The 20,239-nt window shown below is 59.3% G+C and overlaps 1 protein-coding gene across 4 annotated transcripts in view; it reads left to right on the top strand.

Annotated features, from left to right (window-relative positions):
• Positions 1-20,239, top strand: part of KIRREL3 (kirre like nephrin family adhesion molecule 3) — a 559,614-nt gene that overhangs the window by 525,608 nt on the left and 13,767 nt on the right. For 3 of the 4 annotated variants that reach the window (XM_082340549.1, XM_082340548.1, XM_082340551.1), the window contains 7 exons: positions 2,792-2,897; positions 7,908-8,056; positions 9,541-9,668; positions 10,782-10,908; positions 14,329-14,429; positions 16,522-16,720; positions 18,041-18,076. In XM_082340549.1, coding sequence (XP_082196675.1) covers positions 2,792-2,897; positions 7,908-8,056; positions 9,541-9,668; positions 10,782-10,908; positions 14,329-14,429; positions 16,522-16,720; positions 18,041-18,076 — 846 coding nt within the window. The remainder of the gene's footprint in view (positions 1-2,791; positions 2,898-7,907; positions 8,057-9,540; positions 9,669-10,781; positions 10,909-14,328; positions 14,430-16,521; positions 16,721-18,040; positions 18,077-20,239) is intronic. The other variant, XM_082340550.1, reaches the window with a different exon arrangement.

The raw sequence follows: 20,239 nt of genomic DNA, 5'->3' as shown, positions 1-20,239 counted from the left end.
TGGAGTGGTCCGCGTCCAGAGAGGCTCCACCACCCACGAGCTGTGCGGGCCTAAGCTTGACGCCTCACGCCAGAGATGCCCGTTCCTTGCCTGATTTGATCGAATGACATCCGAGTTCTCTTTCTGCCCTGAGATTGACCGTGAATCAGAGCTCTCTCCAGACACGAGCCAAATCTGGGAGGAATGAGGGTGGGAGACACAGACACCCAAGCCTCCTATAACAGGCTGCCAGTCCTGGGCGCTGTGCAGCGCCGCCCTCCTTCGCCCACCGACCCCCCAGCTGGTCAGGAGACCTGTGCCAGCCACGGAACCCTCACAAAAGAACCGCCTGGTCGGCTCCTGGGCCCTGGCAGGAGAGACCCAGGGCAAGGGGTGTTTCTGCTCCCTCCAGCCCGTTCTCCGTCACACAGCAGAACCTCTTCTGTCAACAGGAAAGTCATCATCGTGACAACAGCCCACCAACTAGTAAAACACGTTCCTCTAAACACAGTCTAATGAGGTGATTGATTTACCAGGGCACACAGACCACAGTCTGCACAGGAGGAGGACGCCGGCCTTGCCAGGTCTCTGGGCTTTGCTGGCCTTCTTTCCAGGGACAGCTCAGCCACCTGAGGGGGGGAGGCATCGGGAATGAGGTCGGGCTGAGGCTGAGAACCCAGGTGCCCGGTTTCCTAGCTGGGCCCCATCCGAGGCAGTCTAGCGTCGTGGTTAAACCCTTCCTGGTTTGAATTCTGGCTCTGCCACTTACTGAGTGATGCCGACCTGGTTATTTAACCTCCTTGTGCCTCGGTTTCCTCATCTGTGCCTGGAGGTAGCAGCGCTTGGCTCACACACTGGCTGCGAGGATTACATTAAATCATTCAGGTGGCGACCCTGGCACAGCGCCGGCACCTGTCAGCTGCTGTTACCGTGCACAGTCATGGGGGAGCAGCTGCCCCTCCCCGGTGCCCCGAGCCCCAACGGGGGGAGGTCTGCATCCATTTGTCCCCTCTCCTGAAGGTGTCTGCGTGCGCCTGCCGAGCAAAAGAGCACGCTCCCGCCACGCCCTCCCTCCTGCTCTCCCCCTGCCCCCGTTTATCCCTTTGTTCATTCAGTAAGCACCCAGCTGTTCACTGTGGACACCACGGGCTGCATCAGAGCTGCCTTTACAAACCTGCTCATCTTCTCAGTCAACCAAGAAGCATCCAGACTCAGCAAAAACACATTTGTTGTTTGTTTCCCTTGGTCTTTAGATGTTACCCAACGGAAGACAAAGCCCCCAGATTGAGTAATGGGAGAGAAAGCTTAACACCCCCAAAGTCTTGCTACATCTGGACTCTGCATCCAGCTGCCAAGTTTCAAATGGATGTGCTATAAAATCACTGAGTCATGGAGTTTCTCTCTTTTCTCACCCCCTCCTCGATGTACTACTTCCCCTGAAAACACACACACACACACACACACACACACACACACAGAGGCAGGTTGCTGATGGATACACTAACAGACTCTCAGCTGTGACATCTGTTCAATGTGATCTCAGTTCCACCAGCTACATCAAAGCTGCCCCCATGCAAGTTATTCAGCTGACATCACAAATGGGATTAAAATCATGTTTAATAGTTGGATATGACATAAACTATTTATACCTCCGGAGCCTGGTAGACTACTGAAAATTCATATCCTGCATACGCAGAGGAGAGGGGTGGAGAGAGGAGCATGGGCACCTCTGGGCCTGGGGTGGAAGCACAGATGAGACTGGCAAGTGTGGAAGCTTCCCAGGGCCTGTTCTTTTGGGTACCGAGCATGTTGCAAAGAGGTAGGGAAGCTGCAGGAGAGTGGTGCCCACAGGATAAACGGAGGAGGGCGGCTCTGTGGTGGAGAAGGGGAGCAGGCAGCCCGAAGGGGGTCCTCCATCAGGTGTGTGCCCCATCTCCCTGCCACCAAAGCCTCATCACTTTATAAAGCACATCCAGGTGGGGGCAGACCTCCTGGAACTACCCCGCAAGGTCTGTGGCGGGTTTCTAGAGGCCATTGAACTAGCCCTGGAAGCTGGTGGTCCTCGGCTGGGTGGGCCGGCACCAGGGTGATGGGCAGCAGCCGGGGAGAGGCTGCAGGGTTCTGGGGGTGTAGCTCTCCTGGGAGGCGTGGGGAGAGTTCTCACGGCGAGTCCTGGCCTCGTATCTTTGGAACCACTGGAGTTACGCTTTAGAAACCAAGATTGAGATCACTGAAGTACTTCCCCGGTAATTAACTCTCCAGAAAAAGGCAGACAAGCCAGCTGTTCCAGTAGCAGAGGCTCGTGGTCCCCAACCAGAAGCGGGGGATAATGTGGGGAGAAGAGCCCCAGCTCAGTCACCACCTGCTGCTCAGGAGCCAGCGTTCTCTCCCGTGTCCTAACACGCTGTCTGCAGACCCCGGCACAGCCCCTGTGGGTCATCTCCCCGGCCCCGGTGCCCCAGCGCTGGCAGCCTGAGCACCAGCAGGGCGCAGGGAGGCCGAGTGGCCAAAGGATCCCGGCTCTGGGGTGGGTGAGGCTCCGTCCATGGCTGGCGGTTCATGTAAACACCGGCCTTGAATCCGCAGCGGGAGCCCTGACCCCACCGCCAGACGGCCTGAATCCGGCACTTCCAGGGAGGGAGGGAGCCCCCTGCCGAGGCCCCCAACTTTCTGGGGACCACCCGAGGAGCGGCTGCTCTGACGGTCCCAGGGGGTGGAATCGCTGGCCTTTACCCTCATGTTCTCCCGGGGAGTCAACCCCCGACCCGTGCATGCAGCTCCCCATATGCAAGGACACCTCTTCTCTCTGCAGACCCCCCGCTTGTCAACCTGTCGGTGGAGCCACAGCCAGTGCTGGAGGACAACGTGGTCACGTTTCACTGCTCTGCAAAGGCCAACCCCGCCGTCACCCAGTACAGGTAAGAGCCCTGCTGGGGAGGCCCAGACCGCGGCGCCCTGCACACCCCTCCTTGTCGCGGGGGCGTCACCTGTGGTCCTGGGCCTCCAGCGCGGTGCTTGGTCCACCTGTGGTCCTGGGCCTCCAGCGCGGTGCTTGGTCCGCTGTGGGTGTCCTCAGCACACCCGCTCACCCCTGGCCAGGCGGACTTCTCCTTTCCTTCGTGAGCACACACCCCCCTCCTCTGAGGCAGAAGGTTTCACTCCTTCTGTTTGAGCAGCTTGTTTACCCCTTATTTCTGAAAGGAGGGAAAGAGGCTCAGGGAAGAAAAGCTAAGACGACCCGGAGAACGAGCAGGATCACTCAGCATCTGGATTCTAGTTCTGTGCTCGCCGAACCGCTCTCCTGGTAGGGTAGGGTCTCCGGGACCGCCAGCCCTGAGCGGCGGGTACCCAGAATCATTCATCCCCACCGCCCCTGTGCAGCCTTTGCTCACCACACTGATAAATGCATCACTTTTTTTTACATGCCTGTCTTTCCCCGTTGACTGAGCTTCTCGAAGGCGGGACCGCAGTTTAGTCACCTAACAGCTCTCAGGTGCAGCACTTGTGTGGCAGGTACTCGGCGCTCCACGACGTTAGCTCGCAGACTCCGTAAACACGTAGAGCAGCCCCTCTGGGCACCCTCCTGCCCGGGCACCATCACCACCCAAGACTTCCAGACACAGAGTGGCCTCAGAGGTGCTCCGGGGGCTGACTCAGACAGTCCCGTCCTTGAGGCATCTGTGCAACTCACCATAGCCCTCACCCTGCCCCGTCCCTTCCCCCAGCCCAGACCTGGTGGAAGAGCCTGGTGTCGCCTCCACTGTCGAGATGGGCTATGAAGCCCCAGCATCAGCCAGTGCCAGGAATGCTAATGGTCCCAGACTAGGAAACAAGCCTGCCAGTGGGAGTGAAGGACGGGGGAGACAAGAGGCAGTGCGGCCCCAGAGGGCAGAACTTGAGCAAATGGGCCAAAGAGGCAGCCAGAGATTCAGGCCGGACATAGGTGGTACTCCCTGCACTGCAGATAATTAACGCTGGAACCGGAAACCCAGGAAAGGCACAGAGTCTTTATCCTTGAGAATATTTTTAAGTAGGATGAAGACCCATCTGTCCCGTCGATGTAAGCAGTCACTGGGCTAGAGGCAGGAGAAAGATCAGACGACCTTCAGGCTCCCTGGAGTCCTACAGCCCCTTAAGTCCAGGGGGCAGGTCTGGTTCGGCTGGGACAAGTGACAAAGGTGCAGAAGGAAATGCCCAAAGAGTCTCTGTTTTTTTCTGAGCTTCCACCCTGTACCTGCAAGACCTGGGCTCCATCCACAGGTGGGCTTCTCTCTGTTGTCTGCTCTCTGCTCACAAGCACTAAACACCAGGCACCATCTGCCCAGAAAAGACCTCTAATGCCAGTTTCCCTGGGCAGCCCTTCTCTCCCACTGACCCCCCCGGGCAGGCACACCCACATTCACCCTCACATCGTTGACAATGATAAGGTATAAATCTACGTATGGAGAGATCATCAGAAAGCAAATGTGGCAAGATATTAACAACTGGTGGATCTAGGTGAAGGGAATATGGCAGTTACTTGGGCCATTCTTGTGACTTTTCTATAACTACAAAGTTATATTTAGCTTTCAAACTAAAAAGTTAAGGAACCAGGACGTGCAGGTTTCCCCAGGCTCTGGGCACCTGTGGTTTCCCTCCATCCGCATCCTTCCCTGCAGCTGAGAGCCTGGGTCAGCCCATCACACACAGAGGACGAGCCAGAGGTGCAGGCAGGCCCCCTGCAGATATGCACCTGTTCTTACTTGCCTCCTTCCCTCCTGAGCTTCCCATTAGCCAAAGGCCCCAGAAAGGCTTTGGTGCGGATCAGGCTCCCTCCAGCCCTTCTGGCCTCCAGGAAAATGTGGGAGAGCTGGGGTGGCCCGGGAGGAAGGGGGTGCAGGGGCCATGGCAAGCGGAGGCAGACGTCTGCGCCCACCCCCAACTGGCTCAGCCCCTTGGCCTCAGGAAGGGCTCACCCAGCAGGCACGTGGTCCTTCTAGACGTGGTGTTGGGATCCGAGAGGAAAAGCCTTGAGCAAATCTTGGCACGTAAGCACATCGATTTTTCCCAACTGACTTTGACAAGACTAAGGGTTCTTTGTTTCTTAACTTCCTTTGGTCTTGATTGCTTCCTCCTGTTCCGCATAAGAGGCTGTGATCTTGGAAATTAGAGATATGCCCTCGTCCACCCCAGCACCCCGCAAGGGGACCTGGGGGGTGGTGCAGGGGAGCTCATCCAGCTGGACTCGGCAGTCACTTTGGCTGCCCCACTGGACCAGCGGCCCGGGGTGAGCAGAACAGGCCCACGCACACCTGAAGTGCATCTCCTCCGGCCTCTCTGCTCCCCTCTGAGGCTTTCAGGGCCACCCCACCCGGCAGGTGACAGGGCGGGTCCCACCGCCCAGTGTGAAAGGCAGGGCTATTGAGAACAGCCTGTCAGCCTTGACACACCAGCCTCCTGATTGTGTGATATAAATAATTAATCCTCTTACATTTGCTCACGCCAAATTAGACATTGATTGGGAAAGGTTTCATCTGACTCCTGTTCCGAGGGCTGGGAGAGGCGGTGAAAGCAGCAGTGGTGGCAGGGGCGTAGGTGGGTGGTGGGAGAGTGAAGAGACAGGAGGAAAGAGGAGGAGGAGGGAGTAAAGCTGGAAAACAGGAGAAGACAGATGGGAGGGAAGATGGGAGGGGAGACGGGAGCGGGTGGGACTCGCTCCCTGGCTCACCCTCGGTCGTGTGACCAGCTGCTTCAGTGAGTGGTTTGAGCTTCTGGAAGGGATGCCTCCAAGGGACTTTTTGGTGTGGGAGGGGAATAAAGACGGGGAAGAGAAAGACTGGCTGAGTGGGACGTGAGCAGGGGGCTGTGGGGCGTCCCCCAAAGGCCCAGCCCCACAGCTGGCCTCCTGTGACCCTGGGAGAAGACGGCCTACGACTTCCTCCGGCTCCCCCTTCACCTCCAAGGTGGGGACGGGCCCTGGGAGCTGAGAGCCGCAGCCGCACAGCCATCCGGCATCCCTGAAGTCTCCCTTCTTTGGCTCTGAGAGGGGAGGCCAGCCTGCTCTGGGGAAGAGGAGACCCATGTGACCTGGGGCACTGGGCTCCGGGCCTGAGGATGCCCCAGCAGTTCTGAGACCCTCAGGGCCCCAGTGGTGGAGCTTCCACCCTTCTTACACTATGAGAGGCCCCAGGCAGGTGGGGAGAAAGCCCCCTTTTCCCCAGGAACCCCCCAGTAACGGAAGAGGACTGCTCAGCAGAGGCTGCCCACTGGGGCCAAGCCCACCCCTGCCCCAGCACCTGGAGCTGTGGGCAGGCGGGAGCAGGGGTCCGGGCAGGGCAGGAGGGGCTCACCCGCCTCCCCCCAGCCCAGCCCGCTGCCTGCTCCACCCCCAGCATCCCACCGCCTAAATCTTCACCGCAGCAGGGTAGATGGAGTAGGGGCTGGACACCGATCCCCGGCCGTGTGTCTGGGACTGAACTCAGCCACCCCAGGCGGGAGCTGTACCTGACTATTAAGTCTGGTCATTAAATTAAAGTTAGAGATGGAAATGAGTTATGAATAATTCATAATGGTTTGTTGGGAAGCTCCTTCCACTCTCGGGGAGCTATGGTTTGCTCTGTTGTTAAACTATAATTGTTATTATTGTCTTCTTAATAACGACCCGATATTAATTTGAGCTAATAACCGCATGGTGCCAGCCTGACGCTCCCTGCTGTGCTGGGTGGGAGCCGGTGGAGGGAAGGGCAGGAGACGGGCCTCTGTGGCCCCAGGAAAGGCTCCAAGAATGTGGTTACAGGGGACCGTGGCCCCAGGGTAACGACTGCAGGGCCAAGGTACCTGCCCAGCTCTGGTAAAGACATGCACCCCAAAACAGGCCTGAGCCCCAGTAGGAAGAGCCTGGTCAGAAGTTCTGTGATTTTTAAAACGTCTTATCCACAATAGGAGTAAACCAAGGGAAGCTCTGAACTCTCTCTCCTTAGGCATCCGTAAGGAAACCCCAGCCTCAGGCACACAGGCACACACCCCCCTGGGCACACTGCCCCGCAGGTAGCAGGCCGCTCAGCTACCGGTCCAAGGCAGTGATCACCGCCCCGGAGCCAGGTCCAAGACACAGATCAGCCAACTGGCCCAGCAAAGAAGTCAGCACAGCTGTCTTCCCATCCCCCCTCCCCCACCCCCATCAAACCAGTGCTGATGGAGCCCAGGCCTCTGAGGGGCGGAGCCAGGGTGGGAGGCAGAGGCTGGGCAGGAAGAAGAGCAAGTGCCATGGAGGAGGCTGAAAGGGCTTTCAGAGAGAGAGGGACACCATGAGGGGACCCCCCCCCCCGAGACAGGAGTCAGGACAGGGGGACTGAGAGAGCTGACCGAGTTGGGGAGGGAGCAGCTCACACCTCTCCATCAGCTTCTCGCCTCGTCTGGAAATCAAGCGTCCTGAGCCCCAGGCGTGTGTGCAGGAGTGCACGCATGTATGGGCACACACCATTAGACCTTGTCCTCTTCGGTCACGGATTTGGCTTCCTTCTTTTCCACTGTGGCCCAGGACGGTCCCCCGCCACCCCCGAGAGAGCTCAGAGCAAGAGGGCCGAGCGGTCTGGGCACTGACAGTTGGGTTAGCCATCACCTGGCCAGCCAGGTGCACTGACCCACTGAATAGTCAACCCACCGCCCTCCAGAATAACCCACTAGTCGAGTGCTGCCGGCTGCCTGGTGACCCACGGACCAGAAACCACTGCCCCCATCACCAACCCCACGCCCCTAGCCCTGAGAGTAAACCCTCTGCGGAGGCTTCCCCTGAGGGACCGCTCGGGGGCCTGCCCCACGCCGCCCCTCCCTGGGCCTCGTTTTTCTGCGGGATGGATGCGTCCGGCTCCCAGAGAGAAGAGCCCCCCGGGAGGGAAGGACGCCCTCGCCACCGGAGGTCCACATCAGCCCGGGCGCCTGCGTTGCAGGTGGGCCAAGCGGGGCCAGATCATCAAAGAAGCATCCGGGGAGGTGTACCGGACCACCGTGGACTACACGTACTTCTCAGAGCCCATCTCCTGCGAGGCGACCAATGCCCTGGGCAGCACCAACGTCAGCCGCAACGTCGACGTCTACTGTGAGTGGCTGTTTGGGGGCTTCCGGGCGCACGGGCACCGGCTGGTCGCTGCTCACGGCAGGAGGAACCGTCGTGGGCTCGTTGCACGTGCCATAAGAATGCCTCACAGGCTCGTAATCCGTGCGCTTTACGAAAAGCTGCCCTCGTGTTTATCTTGACCCTCATAGTCACCGAGGGAGGGGAGTTCCCCAGCGGTCCAGTGGTTAGGACCCCGCACGTTCACTGCCGCGGGCGCGGGTTCAATCCCTGGTCACAGAACTAAGATCCCACAAGCCAGGCGGCGTGGCCAAAAAAAAACTTAAAAAAAATAAATCACCCAGGGAGGCTGGACTTCTCATTCCCAGTACCCAGATGAGGGGATGGAGGCCCAAGGTCACGCGGCGAGTAAGTGGCACGATGAGGACTGAAAAGGGTCCGCCTCCCATCAGGGGCTCCCCCTCTTCCCCAGCGGCCCGGAGGGGACCCTCGGGGAAACAGCCCACAGCTGTGTTCACAGCGCTGAGCGTCAGCTCACCCGCTGCCCTTTACAGATTTAGAAGCACTTTTGCGAACTTTCTGCCTGACCGCCCGCTCGCCCGCACCGGCCTCAGCAGAAAGTGCTATGACTCCCTTTTTGCACCAAAGGACTCACCTGGGTCTCCTGACCCTGGTTTCACACCTTCTGCTCCCCAAAAACAGCTGTCTGCACACCCTCCCGTCACCACCCCTGAAATCCCACGGCTGCACGCACTCTGGGAACCAAGGCTTGGTCTGCAGGGGACTCGGGTTAGGGCGGGTGTAGGGGAGGAAGCAGGAGAAACCTCCATTAACAGCAGGGGCGCGGGCAACGGAACCAAAGGCCACCTGCTTTGTGGATTGAAAAAGAGGTGGGGCGGGGCTGGACTAGAGAGTAACCTGGGCGGGCGCCGGGTGTGGGGGGCACCTCCAGGAGGCCTGGCCTCCCCATTCCTTATCTCAGAGCCCTGCAGTGGCCCTGCGGGGCCCTGGGTGGGCCCAGGGAGCTGGGCCAGACGCACGGGTACCTTGACTCCCGGTCACAAGGCTGAGGCCTGCAGGAGGTGGTCAGTTGACTTGAAGGCAGACACAGAGAGATTCTGGGGTGGGGGAAGGACACTCTGCCCACACACTGGGGTCAGGGGGGCTTCCTGGGACCAGGACAGAGGGAACGGGATGGGAGAGCCCTTGGGGGCAAATCCAGGCAGAAATGGGACCAGAGCCGCTTTCCGGGGCTGGTGCTGCCTACCCCCATGGTGGGCCCGAGGGAGGCTGGGCTGGGGGAGAGGCGTCTCCTCCTTACTGCCCAGACCCGGGCCCAGACCGGTAGAGGACTGACACGGAAGGGAAGGGAATGGCCGGAGTGGAGGGACATGGCACCAGTGGTGTCCCCTCCCCCAACCAGGATGGGGGAGGGAAGGCAGCAGCAAGGAGGGTCCCCAGAATTCTCGGCCCACGAGAGCCCTGTCTCCTCCTTCCTCCCATCACAGTCGGGCCCAGGATGACCACGGAACCCCAATCTCTGCTCGTGGATCTGGGCTCCGACGCCGTCTTCAGCTGTGCCTGGACAGGCAACCCGTCCCTGACCATCGTCTGGATGAAGCGGGGCTCTGGCGTGGTGAGTCCGCAGCTCAGACCCTGGAGGGCCCTGGAGGGGTGTGAGGTCCACAGTCCAGGAGGGAACTGCCTCCCATGGCCCCTCTCACTCTTAGATTGGGGACGTTAGCCTCCCATGTAAACTGAAGGAAGAAAGGCCCCAGAAAGAGGAGAGGGAACCCCAGGTACCCACACGTTCCCCCCTTGGGTCTAAACACATTCAGCCGGTGCCGTTTTGCCTTATCCTGAACCTTATAAGAAAAGCAGGTGTTCACCAAGATGCTGGGGGTGAAAAGTCACTAGGAAGGCTTTTCAGCTTTCCCCAAATAGTTGTAACCCTTTAACTTTGGGGTTAAGCCTTGCTTTCTTCCTGTGTTCCTCTTTTAAAGTGTATGTGTTCTTTAGTGTGCATAGGAGTTTCAGACATCCCTCCTCCCAGGAGGACCAGTGAGAGCCTTGGGCAGGGAAGCAGGGGGAGAAGCAGCAGAAAAGTGACTTCTGTGTGCCCTACTGTGTGCCAGACACTGCACTATCCTCTGAGTGTCACTGCCCCCGTTACAGGGACAAGGAAAGAGCCTCCAAGAAGATAATTAACACCCAAAGCCACACAAGTAGGCACCGCTGAAGCCGGGATTCCCACTCAGAGCAGCTGTTGCCAAAGCCTGTTTTCTTTTCATCACCCCAAACCTCATCCCAAAGGGATATTGCAAATGACTCAGGAGAGACAGATCCGGGACCCTCAAAGATGTTCAGCTGCGGGATAGCTTCACCCCTGGCCAGCCTGGTACAGACTGGTCGGCAGACCCCCTGGATGAGAAAGCCCTGGGGGCCCCAGCCAGGGAGGGCCCCTCCTTCTCTCTCACCACCCCCCCCCTTGCATTCCCACCCTTCAGGGCTGCCGCTGGGGCGGAGCATCTTCAGCCTCACGGGGTGCTCTGTGCCGTGGGCTCCCGCACCCGACAGCCCGCCGGGCACACTGTGTAAGAAGACTTCTGGCTCCCACCCCACCCCCTGTTGTTGCTGAGATGCTGGAGACTGTGTCCCCTGCCACCCGGCCTGCCTCTCAGCCTTTCTGGTTCTGAGACAGAGAGCGTGGCCCCTGCCCTCGGGGTCTGACCCTCCCCACTCCTCCTAGGTCCTGAGCAATGAGAAGACCCTGACCCTCAAAACCGTCCGCCAGGAGGACGCGGGGAAGTACGTGTGCCGAGCTGTGGTGCCCCGGGTAGGGGCCGGGGAGCGAGAGGTGACCCTAACTGTCAATGGTAAGACCCCACTCGTGCCAGGGCAGGGCTGGGAGGGGGCCGAGAGGGTCCCTGGCATTGCCCCAAGGGGCACACGTGGGTTCTGGGCCTCACATCCACCTCCAACTATGGGTCCATAGTGATTACATCCACCTGTTGCAGTCCGTGTCAGAGTCCAGCCCTGGGGTGACGAAGGACCTAGGTGGTTGTCTGGCCACCTCCCTCCTCTGTGTTCCTTCTAAGGGGTCTCAGCCCTAAAAGTGATGGCTGATGAATTTATTCCTGGCCAGGAAAAAGGGTCCGAGAGCTACTGGGCAACCAACATAGATCCCATATCTACCCTTTGACCATGACCTTGGCCCTGGTGGAGAATTTAAGGGGGCATCTCTGTGACTCCTCGTCTGCCTCTTCCCATTTTTAGAGCCGCTCAATGAGGAAGACCTGCCACCATCCCCACAGGGCCAAGTTCAGGGGGTCCCCTGAGGGCGGGGAACTTGTCTTATGATATGTGATAAGATCACCACAGCAGGAGAGTATTGCCATCTCTCTCCAAGAACACAGTGTGAGTTACCAGAGGACTGGTACATGAGACATTCAGGGGACGGGGCCTGGTTGATGGGATGTAGAAGGTCACAGAGAAGCTGGGACCTAGCTCAGGTCAGACCCAAAAAGGCTGTGGCACCAGGACAGGAATTCGATGTCCCTGCCGTTACGTGTGCTTGGGCCACGCCGGCAACCGACGCTGCTGGTCCGAGAGGGCAAGGATGCTGAGACAGGTCCCTCTGCGTTTCCAAACGCCCTCCTTCCGCTGGGTTTTGGTTTCCTTGTGAGGCCTCTGCTCCCGCGTAGCCTGTCTCCCGATCAAGGCTCTGAGCCCCAGCAGGAACCAAGCCACAGACCCATGTCTGTAGGGCCTCTGCTTCCTGTTCCAGACCAGGGCCCTAGCGCGGGGCTGAGCCAGGACCCAGGAATCAGCGCAGGTGGCGCACAGCTTCCTCTGGTCTCCGCTTTGCTAGAAACTAAAACCAGCTTGGTGCTGTCCCCGCTAGCCAGCCCCCCTCCATCCCTTTCTTTTCCTCCCGCCTCCCCAAGAGTCGTGGCAGCCCCAGAGGGATGGTGAATCTGCTCAGACCCCGGAGCCGTCTGTCTGTCTGTCCGGGGCAGATCCCTGCCTCGGGAGCCTTCCTGCCTTTCCTACGTGTCCCCAGGACGCCACCAATAAATTGGCGCTGCAGGGCTAAAAATAACAGCATCTGATCGCACCTCCATATATCCATGGCAACATGGGCTGCAGCCTTTTCCTGCCAGCTCCAGCGTCTGACACTCGGCTCAGGCGCCAGGGCCTGGTGAAATCAGCGGCCTCCTCCGCTACCCGCTACCTGCTACCCGCTACCCACTCTGGGAGGGCGCTGGGAGTCGTGCTGGCCCATGACTATGGCCAGCTCCGCTCCGATGGCCCTGTGACCAGCCGGGCTGGGGACCCTCAGACTCACGTGTGGCCCCCAGGGTCCCCAAGCCTGAAGCTTTTAAATGAGCATCCTCATTTCTGGGGAAAACACGATGGATAAAGGAAGGACTAAAATCCGTTGTCACTTTAGACTTTCAAGCATTTGCCAACAGGGATTCAAAGCGGTTTCTTGAGGAGGGAACACACACCTCAAAGGGACATTCCTCTTGGATGGGACACCCCAGCCTGGGCCCTGGTGTCTATCCAGGGTTTAATCTGCACTCTCCAGGGTCCTTCTTTTCAACCCCCTCCTATGCCTCCAATGCTCTGACACAAGCTCCCCTAGGCTGCTGGGAAGAGAAACACCCAAGAGATTGGAGTGAAGCAAGGAGGAGGCAGTGTGCTTGTTTCTGAATGAGGGTCATCATGCCCTGAGGCAGAGGATACAGGAAGTGGCCCACAGAGGGGAGCCGGCCAGCCCGCACATGCGTGGACTTGGGAATGGACTTGTCTATAGCTGTGTCTGGAGCACAGGTGGGGAGGGGTGGTGAAGCCCCTTGGGCAGGCCTGGACTAGGCTGAAGGAATCAACACTGTGAACAAATCCAAAATGCGATGAGGTTCTCATCAGAATGCATCCCGGCCGGGGGGTGACTGCTGGCCATTGCCCTTTGGGGAATAAACGGGCCCGTGATTTGGCTCAAACCCGGGATTTGCAGGAAGGGGGAGATAAACCATACTACTGCTGCCTTCTGACTCTCCCAACCCCATCTACCCTTACCCCGATTCCTGTTTTCTTTTAAGAAGCCCTTAAATGTGTATGCATTTACCTGATCGTTTTTAGAACAGCTGATGACCACCCCCACCACCCAGGGAAATCGTAGCTCCTGGGAAGTGAAGGGGAAAAGGTTTTACAGGATCAGCACTTTCAGCCCGGCAGCAAAACAAAGCACCACCCAAGGTCCTAAAACGTGAAGCCCTCCTGCCTTTTGGCCAAAGGCTTCTTGGAGCTAAGGTACCTAAGAGAGGAACTCTGAAGGCCCCCTGAGGGTGGAAGCCCTTATCTTGAGGGTCCCTCATGTCTGCCTCTCCCAGCTCCAAGACCTTTCCCTTCCCAGCCTAAATGCAGTCATTTGGGTTAGTTAACGGGCAGAACTGGACAGAAACGCTGCTGGAATCCTGGTGGACCCTCCAGGCTGTCCAAGGCGGTAAACGAGCCATGTGTCCCCAGAGACATCCATAAACATGACCCATACACGCACGCACGCCCGGCCGGATAGGATAATGTCAGGGTCAGCTTTGGAGCTGTGGTCCCACCTGGGCTGTCCGGGTATGTATGTGGAGGCGTGCAAAGCGATGAACTAAGGGATCTGCTGAGACACATGTGAGATGAAGTCTATGAAGGTGCCTAGCCCAAGCCATGTATGCCGGCGGGGGCGGGGGAGTGAGTCCCCGCTTCGTGGAGGAACATCTTTTACTTCCGTTCCTGCCGAGGACACCGGTTTGTTAGGCAAGCGCGCCCTCTACTGGAGACACAAGGGAATGGTTTGAAATCCAACAGCTGGCTAAGGTGGAGGTGACATTAGTTAGGGGAGGTGACATTACATTCCTTCCTCCCTGACCCCTCCCCCACTCCCTTCTCAGGTGTACCGCCTCCTTCATAAAGGTTTCCCCACCTGCCGGGTAGAGTTCTCTCTGCTGTGAAGTCGGTTAGCACTTTGCCTGGTGCTCACCTCCACACCTCCTGTGGCAGCTCTTGGCGTCTCTGGGCATCCTGACTTAGAGGCACTCACTCACAATCCCTTGAGAGGTTTTATGACTGAAGCCTCATCTATCTCTGAGTCCCCTGCCTCGCCCGTCACCTTGCATATACAGGCCTCCAGTAACTGTTTGCTGAACGACTGAATGCATGTATAAACTTCTGAATTTGCCAAGAGGGGCCCAGCCAGGGCCCACCCCTCCCAAATCCCTGATGTGATGCTGTCTCCCCAACAGGACCCCCCATCATCTCCAGCACCCAGACCCAGCACGCCCTCCACGGGGAGAAGGGCCAAATCAAGTGCTTCATCCGGAGCACGCCACCACCCGACCGCATCGTGAGTGCCCTGGGGCGGGCAGGGAGGGCCAGTGGCACAGCCCCCGGGCTGGGCAGCCTGGCGGGTCATCTCTGCCTGCAGCCGCTCCACCATCCGGCTGGTCAGTCTTGCCTCTGCACTGCCTTTCCCCGTTGGGGAAAACTATTCCTGCCTTGTGTCTCTTGGAAGGGCATCACGAAGACAAAAATCACGGGCAGTCTCCTTTCTCAGGACAGGCTGTGCTCCTTGCCTGCAGGTGTGTTTAACTCTTCTCTGCCTCTCAGCTGTGTGCCAACACAAATGGTTCCAACCGAATTCTGCATCTTGTGGGCAGAGGGCCAGTGAGGGCAGCAGAAGGGAAAAAAATGATTTCTTCCCTTTCCCAGGTTCAAGGCCAGCCTTTAGCAAAATCGTAAACAGGATGCAGTTTATAGTTGGCAGACCTCTCTCTGCGCCTCCACAGTCCTCCTCTGCTTTGATGCCCATGGAGAGCGCTGCCCCAGTTAGCAAGTTTTCCCTCTGAAAGCATCACTCCATTCTCCCCGCCCCTCCCTCAAAACCCTCGTCCCCCGCAGTGCAGCTTGGGCCGCCTGACTGGCTCACACGTAGCCCTCCCAGCTATTTGCACTTGTAGAAGTGGGGGTCTCCCACCCAGGTTCCGCTGACACTGGTAGAAGCTGGGGCGGGAAAACGGAGAGGCGAGCATCTCCCTGTACTGTTGGGTGTCGGGGGAGGTGTGGAGACACTGTTGTCGGCAAGCCCAGTGCCCAGGCGGTCCTGCCGGAAGACCGCCCAGGTCAAGTTCACAGGGCAGCCTCACCTTTCCCCAGGGCAGCAGCACCAGAAGGGACGTGGGAGGCACACGCCAACAGCTAAGGTGTCACCCTGTAGACGAAGACCTTGTTAGAGCGCTGGTGCATTACACACTTCCTCAGGCATTCAGTTCATTCACTGTCTGAGTCACACAAAAATGGCAAGAGTCCACGCGTAGAACTAATGCCTACGCCTCCCTCTTCCCTTCACTCTAATCTTTTTAAAGTGTAACACGTGCCAGTGTCAATAATATCCTGTTCACTCCTGAGCATATTCACACTGTCTTCCTCTTCGTGGAAATGGAACTCTAGGCCAGGGGTTCTCAACCTGGGCGGTTCTGCCCCCAGGGGACATTTGGCGACACGTGGAGACATTGTAGGGTGCAGCTAAACGCCCCACAGAGCCCAGGGCAACACGGCAGGGCGGGCGGCGACAGTGTACGGGAAAGGGCTCTGAGAAGAGGTAAACGCTCACCGGCCGAAACCAAGCTGCACTAAGGTTCTCACAACCGCAACTCTCAGAGCGTAACGTTTGAACAAAGACACGCACAAAGTAACCAAACCAGACTCAGTCAGCCTGGGGCTGGCCTTCACCACCATCTGTCAGGGGCCCCAGCTGACGGAGGGGCTCCTGTCGCCGCCCCAGAGTCCCCTGCTTGCCTGGGCAAATGTTCCAGCACAGAGCCGCGTAAGGCCCCGTGTCGATGGAAATACCCTCTGAGGCAGCCCAACCTCTGTGTGTGTACGTGTGTGTGTGCTACGTGTGTGTGTGCTACGTGTGGGGTGGTAGGTGTACCCGTGTTGTGACGTGTGTGTGTGCTGTGTGTTGTGACGTGGGCGTACTTGTGTGTACACGTGTCGGCACTGTGGGTGGGGCGGTAGGTGTGCCCGTGTTGTGACATGTGTGTGTGCTGTGTGCACACGTGTCTGTGCTGTGTGTTGTGATGTGGGCGTACTTGTGTGTACACGTGTCGGCACTGTGGGTGGGCGGTAGGTGTGCCCGTGTTGTGTGTGTGTGCTGTGTGCACACGTGTCTGTGCTGTGTGTTGTGATGTGGGCGTACTTGTGTGTACACGTGTCGGCACTGTGGGTAGGGCGGTAGGTGTACCCATGTTGTGACATGTGTTTGCATGTGCTGTGCTGTGTGCACACATGTTGTGGCGTGCGCGTCGACCTGTGCCGTGTGGCGGTGAGCATGAGCGTGGGCCTGGCAGCGTCCGCCCGGGAGCAGGGAGGCGGCACGGTGGTCCTGGCGGGGTGGCTCCAGCGGGATGTCCTCCTAATTCTGCGCACCTGGGCAGGCCTGGTCCTGGAAGGAGAACGTGCTGGAGTCGGGGACCTCGGGCCGCTACACAGTGGAGACGGTCAGCACCGAGGAGGGCGTCATCTCCACGCTGACCATCAGCAACATCGTGCGGGCGGACTTCCAGACCATCTACAACTGCACCGCCTGGAACAGCTTCGGCTCTGACACGGAGATCATCCGGCTCAAGGAGCAAGGTGGGGCCACCAGAGCCGCCAGGGCCGTGGACCGCGGCCACTCCCCGCGAGGGCAGGGCCCCAGGCAAGGTCCTCCGGGGCCCTGGGGGGGAGAGAGCGCCTACACGGTGCGGGCGGGCGGGAGGCCCTTCCTCACCTGCCACGCAGCCGCTGCCGGTCGGCCAGCTCCCCCGGGCCCAGGGGCGCTGGCCTGCACCAGAAGCGAGCAGGCGGAGAGCTGCCCGGGTGGTGTCCCCTCAGGAGGCGCCACATCGCCTAAAGGCCCCGGCTTCCCTGCTCCCAGCAGCTCCCTGGGGCCCTTTGGGGGCGTGACCTCTGAGCAGTGTCCCCACGGGGATGCACCAGGATGGGCGTATCGGGGAGCCTGGCCCAGCCCGTTAAGACAACAAGCCAGTCCAGGTGCCCCAAACCCGAGGGTGCCCGTGCTAAGCTAAGGAGTGGCACTTGAGCTGTGCAATCCCTGGTGTGCGGGAGGACTGGCCTCAGGCTGTCTACAGCTCCCCAGGGGGACACAGGAGACACTTGGACCGCTGTGCTCTGACGGAGACCCCGGCCGGCAGGGCCGCGCTGGGCAGAAGGGCTCAGAGCTCGGAAGGACTCAGGCTCGGAGGGCGGGGAGCCTCACAGGGGCACGGAGGGGGTTCCAGAGAAGCGAGGCAGCCAGCCAGTGGCACACCAGGTCCTGAGATGGGCTGCAGATCTAGCCCCTTGGCCAGCGGGGGTTAGTCCAAGACAGACAGGAACGGTCCAGGGGGCCTCGGCCCTGGCGGTCTCGGACCCCTCCAAGCTGAAGCCCCACCCACAGGCTGTCAGGCCTCGGAAGAGATTCTGGGCCAAGCAGGTGGTCTCAGCTGGGCCCCTGGGGCCGCAGTGCTACCCTCTGGATCACGCATTGCTCCCAACCCCTCTTCCCTAATAAGTGCTGCTTTGCTAATGCTTTGCACATAATTTGCATAATATCATCCACACATCATCCCAACCCTCCCGGTCCACTGTTGCTTTCCCTCCGTGTCTTCCCCTCAGTGCCCCACTCCTCTGCCCGCCCCTTAGTGTTCTCACCACCCCCCCTTCCTCAGAGCCAACTCCCACCCCAGCCTTGACCTCTCTCTCTGGTCCCACCCGTCTGGAGTCTCTAAGTCAGTCTGAACGAACTCCAGGTTCAGTTCGGCCAGCCCGGATCGGTGGAGCATCCTGGAGACGTGAGGCAGGAGGGAGCCCCCAACCACCCCAGACCCTCCAGAGGGCCGCCCCCGCCCCCAGTCCCACCCCACCCTGGCCAGCCAGGCCCTGGCTGTGGACGCTTGCTTTATTTCCAAACAGGTTCGGAAATGAAGTCGGGAGCCGGGCTGGAAGCAGGTACGAAGGAGACTTGAGACTCCCCGGGATGGGGGAAGGGACTGCTGGGCTAGTGGGGGAGGGAGCCCAAAGTGTGGGTAGGGAGGCCAGGGCAGCCGCTAACTTCTCTGCCCTCCCCCCTGTCTTGAGGCTTTAGTGCAGTCAGAGCAGCAGGGAGAGGGTCTCCAGGCAGCATGGGTCTAGAGACCCCGCAGGCCTGTGTCCGCTGCCGCTGCCCCCCCGCAGGCTCCTCGCAGCCCAGGGCACTGGCTCTGGCCCCTCCCCGTCCTTCCTCCCGCCCCTCCTCTTCTGAAGCCCTGACTCCTCCCCCCTGGGGTCAGCTCACCCCGCCTGACCCCCGCTTCTCACCATCACCACCAGCTTGGCCATCGCTTCCGAGAACACCCGGGCCGCCCAGCCCGGCTGAGGCCTGCCATAATCCATGCCGACCCGTGCTTTCTGCTGGCCGGCCCCTCCCCGCACTCCTGCACTCCCCGTGGGGCTGTCATCCCACCCCCGGGCTCAGGCCGCTGGGCAGTGCCTCTCTCCCCGGGGGCTCGGCAGCAAGGGGGTCACCAGGCTCCCTGGCTCGAGTTGCTCTCTCTTGGGACCCCACAGGAGACAACTGCCCCCCACCCTCCAGGGAGAAACCCAGAAAAGAGAATCAGGACATGGCAAGCCAGACCCTACAGGGTCGACAAAGGCCATGACGAAGATGTGGGGTCCCCTGCCCTAGTTCTCCCGCCACACCGGCCCAGAAGGAGCTTCAGCAAGTCCCTGGTGGGTCCCGCTCGCCCCCTCGCCTCTGGGCGGACAGCCCCTTAAAGAGCGACAGGCCGGGCACAGGCGGGCTCAAGGGGGGCACATATTATCAACGCCTGCCGTGTTCTCCCTGACGCCCCTCAGGGCCACTCCTGGCGCTGAGCTGGTGTCACCCTCTGTCTCGCATCTCTTCTGTGCCTGCACCCTGGGTCCCCCGCCCAGAACCCTCTCCCTCTGCCCCCGCCCACCCACTCAGGACAGTCCTCCAGATAAGATGGCTACCACCACAACCCCCCAGCTGTTAACAACTTAAGGAAATGCGGACGCCAGAGGCAGAAGCTGCCTTAGATACCGCTTCCCTGGTCCTCTGGTTTCACAGACCTTGAGGCCCAGAGAGGTTAAGGACCCTTCCACCGTCATCCTTTGGCTCTGAGCTCAGCTGAGACACGACCCGAGTTTTCCAAGGAAATTCCCTAGGAATCTAGGAGAAACTAAATTCAACTGAAATCAATAAAATTCAAAAGCATAGAAGCAATGAACTTCCAACGTGGCTTTCCTTTCCTAGAGGAATTCAAACCTGGAGACAGAACCATCTCACTGTCAGAGCAAGCTTACAGGGCTGGCCGAGGTCAAGTCCATTGTCTCACCCCTGACTGTTGAGACCAGCCCAAACGCCTCCCATTTTCAGTCCCCGAGTGTTTGTCGCACCCACCCCCTCGCCGTCGCCTCCCCTGCCACCCCTACAGGGGTCTTGGGCCCCAGTAGGCAGGTGATGAATGCACCAGTGTGCCTGTCCTGGGCTGGAAGGAAAGCCCCAGCCTGACGGCCAACACTGCCAACCATCGGACACGCGCTCCTTCCGGGAGAGGGACCCCACCCCCTCCCAGCAGCGTCTCCAGGGGCCAGGGTCTGCGGGGTTCTTCCTTTCTTCTGCTCTTTAAAGAAAAGGACAGTGAGAGACGAGAGGCTAACCTCCAGCTCAGGACAGATACCTGGAGTCCCCAGTCATCCACACTGAGAGCGTGGGTAGGGGCAGCAGCTGAGTCTCAAAAAGGGTCTTTCCTATCCTTGCATCTGCTGCGGTCCTCCTTCCCACACAGACACGAGGGCAAAGGCTTGGATCAGTTTGGGTGCCAGGCTCTGTGCCAGCCTTTACCTGCCTGCATTCACCCATCTAAACCCCAGACACCCGCCCTGAGGCAGGCACTGTAATTATCCTATTTTACAGGTAAAGAAAAGAGAGAGAGGTAAAGTACGTTGCTCTGGGCTGTACAGAGGATGTGAGATTTGTAGGATGCCATGGGACGCAGTGTGCGGAGCTGGGCAGGATGAGGGGGGCGGATAAGAGGAGACGTGGATTTGCACTGGCTCTATGGCAGCTGTGTGTCCTTAACCAAGTCACTTGACTTCTCTGGACCTCAA

Source organism: Balaenoptera borealis (genome assembly GCF_965194805.1).
Source record: "Balaenoptera borealis genome assembly, chromosome: 11".
NCBI classification, from domain to species: domain Eukaryota; kingdom Metazoa; phylum Chordata; class Mammalia; order Artiodactyla; family Balaenopteridae; genus Balaenoptera; species Balaenoptera borealis.
The sequence above is the reverse complement of the archived record's forward strand: the minus strand, read 5'-3'. Positions and strand labels throughout refer to the sequence as shown.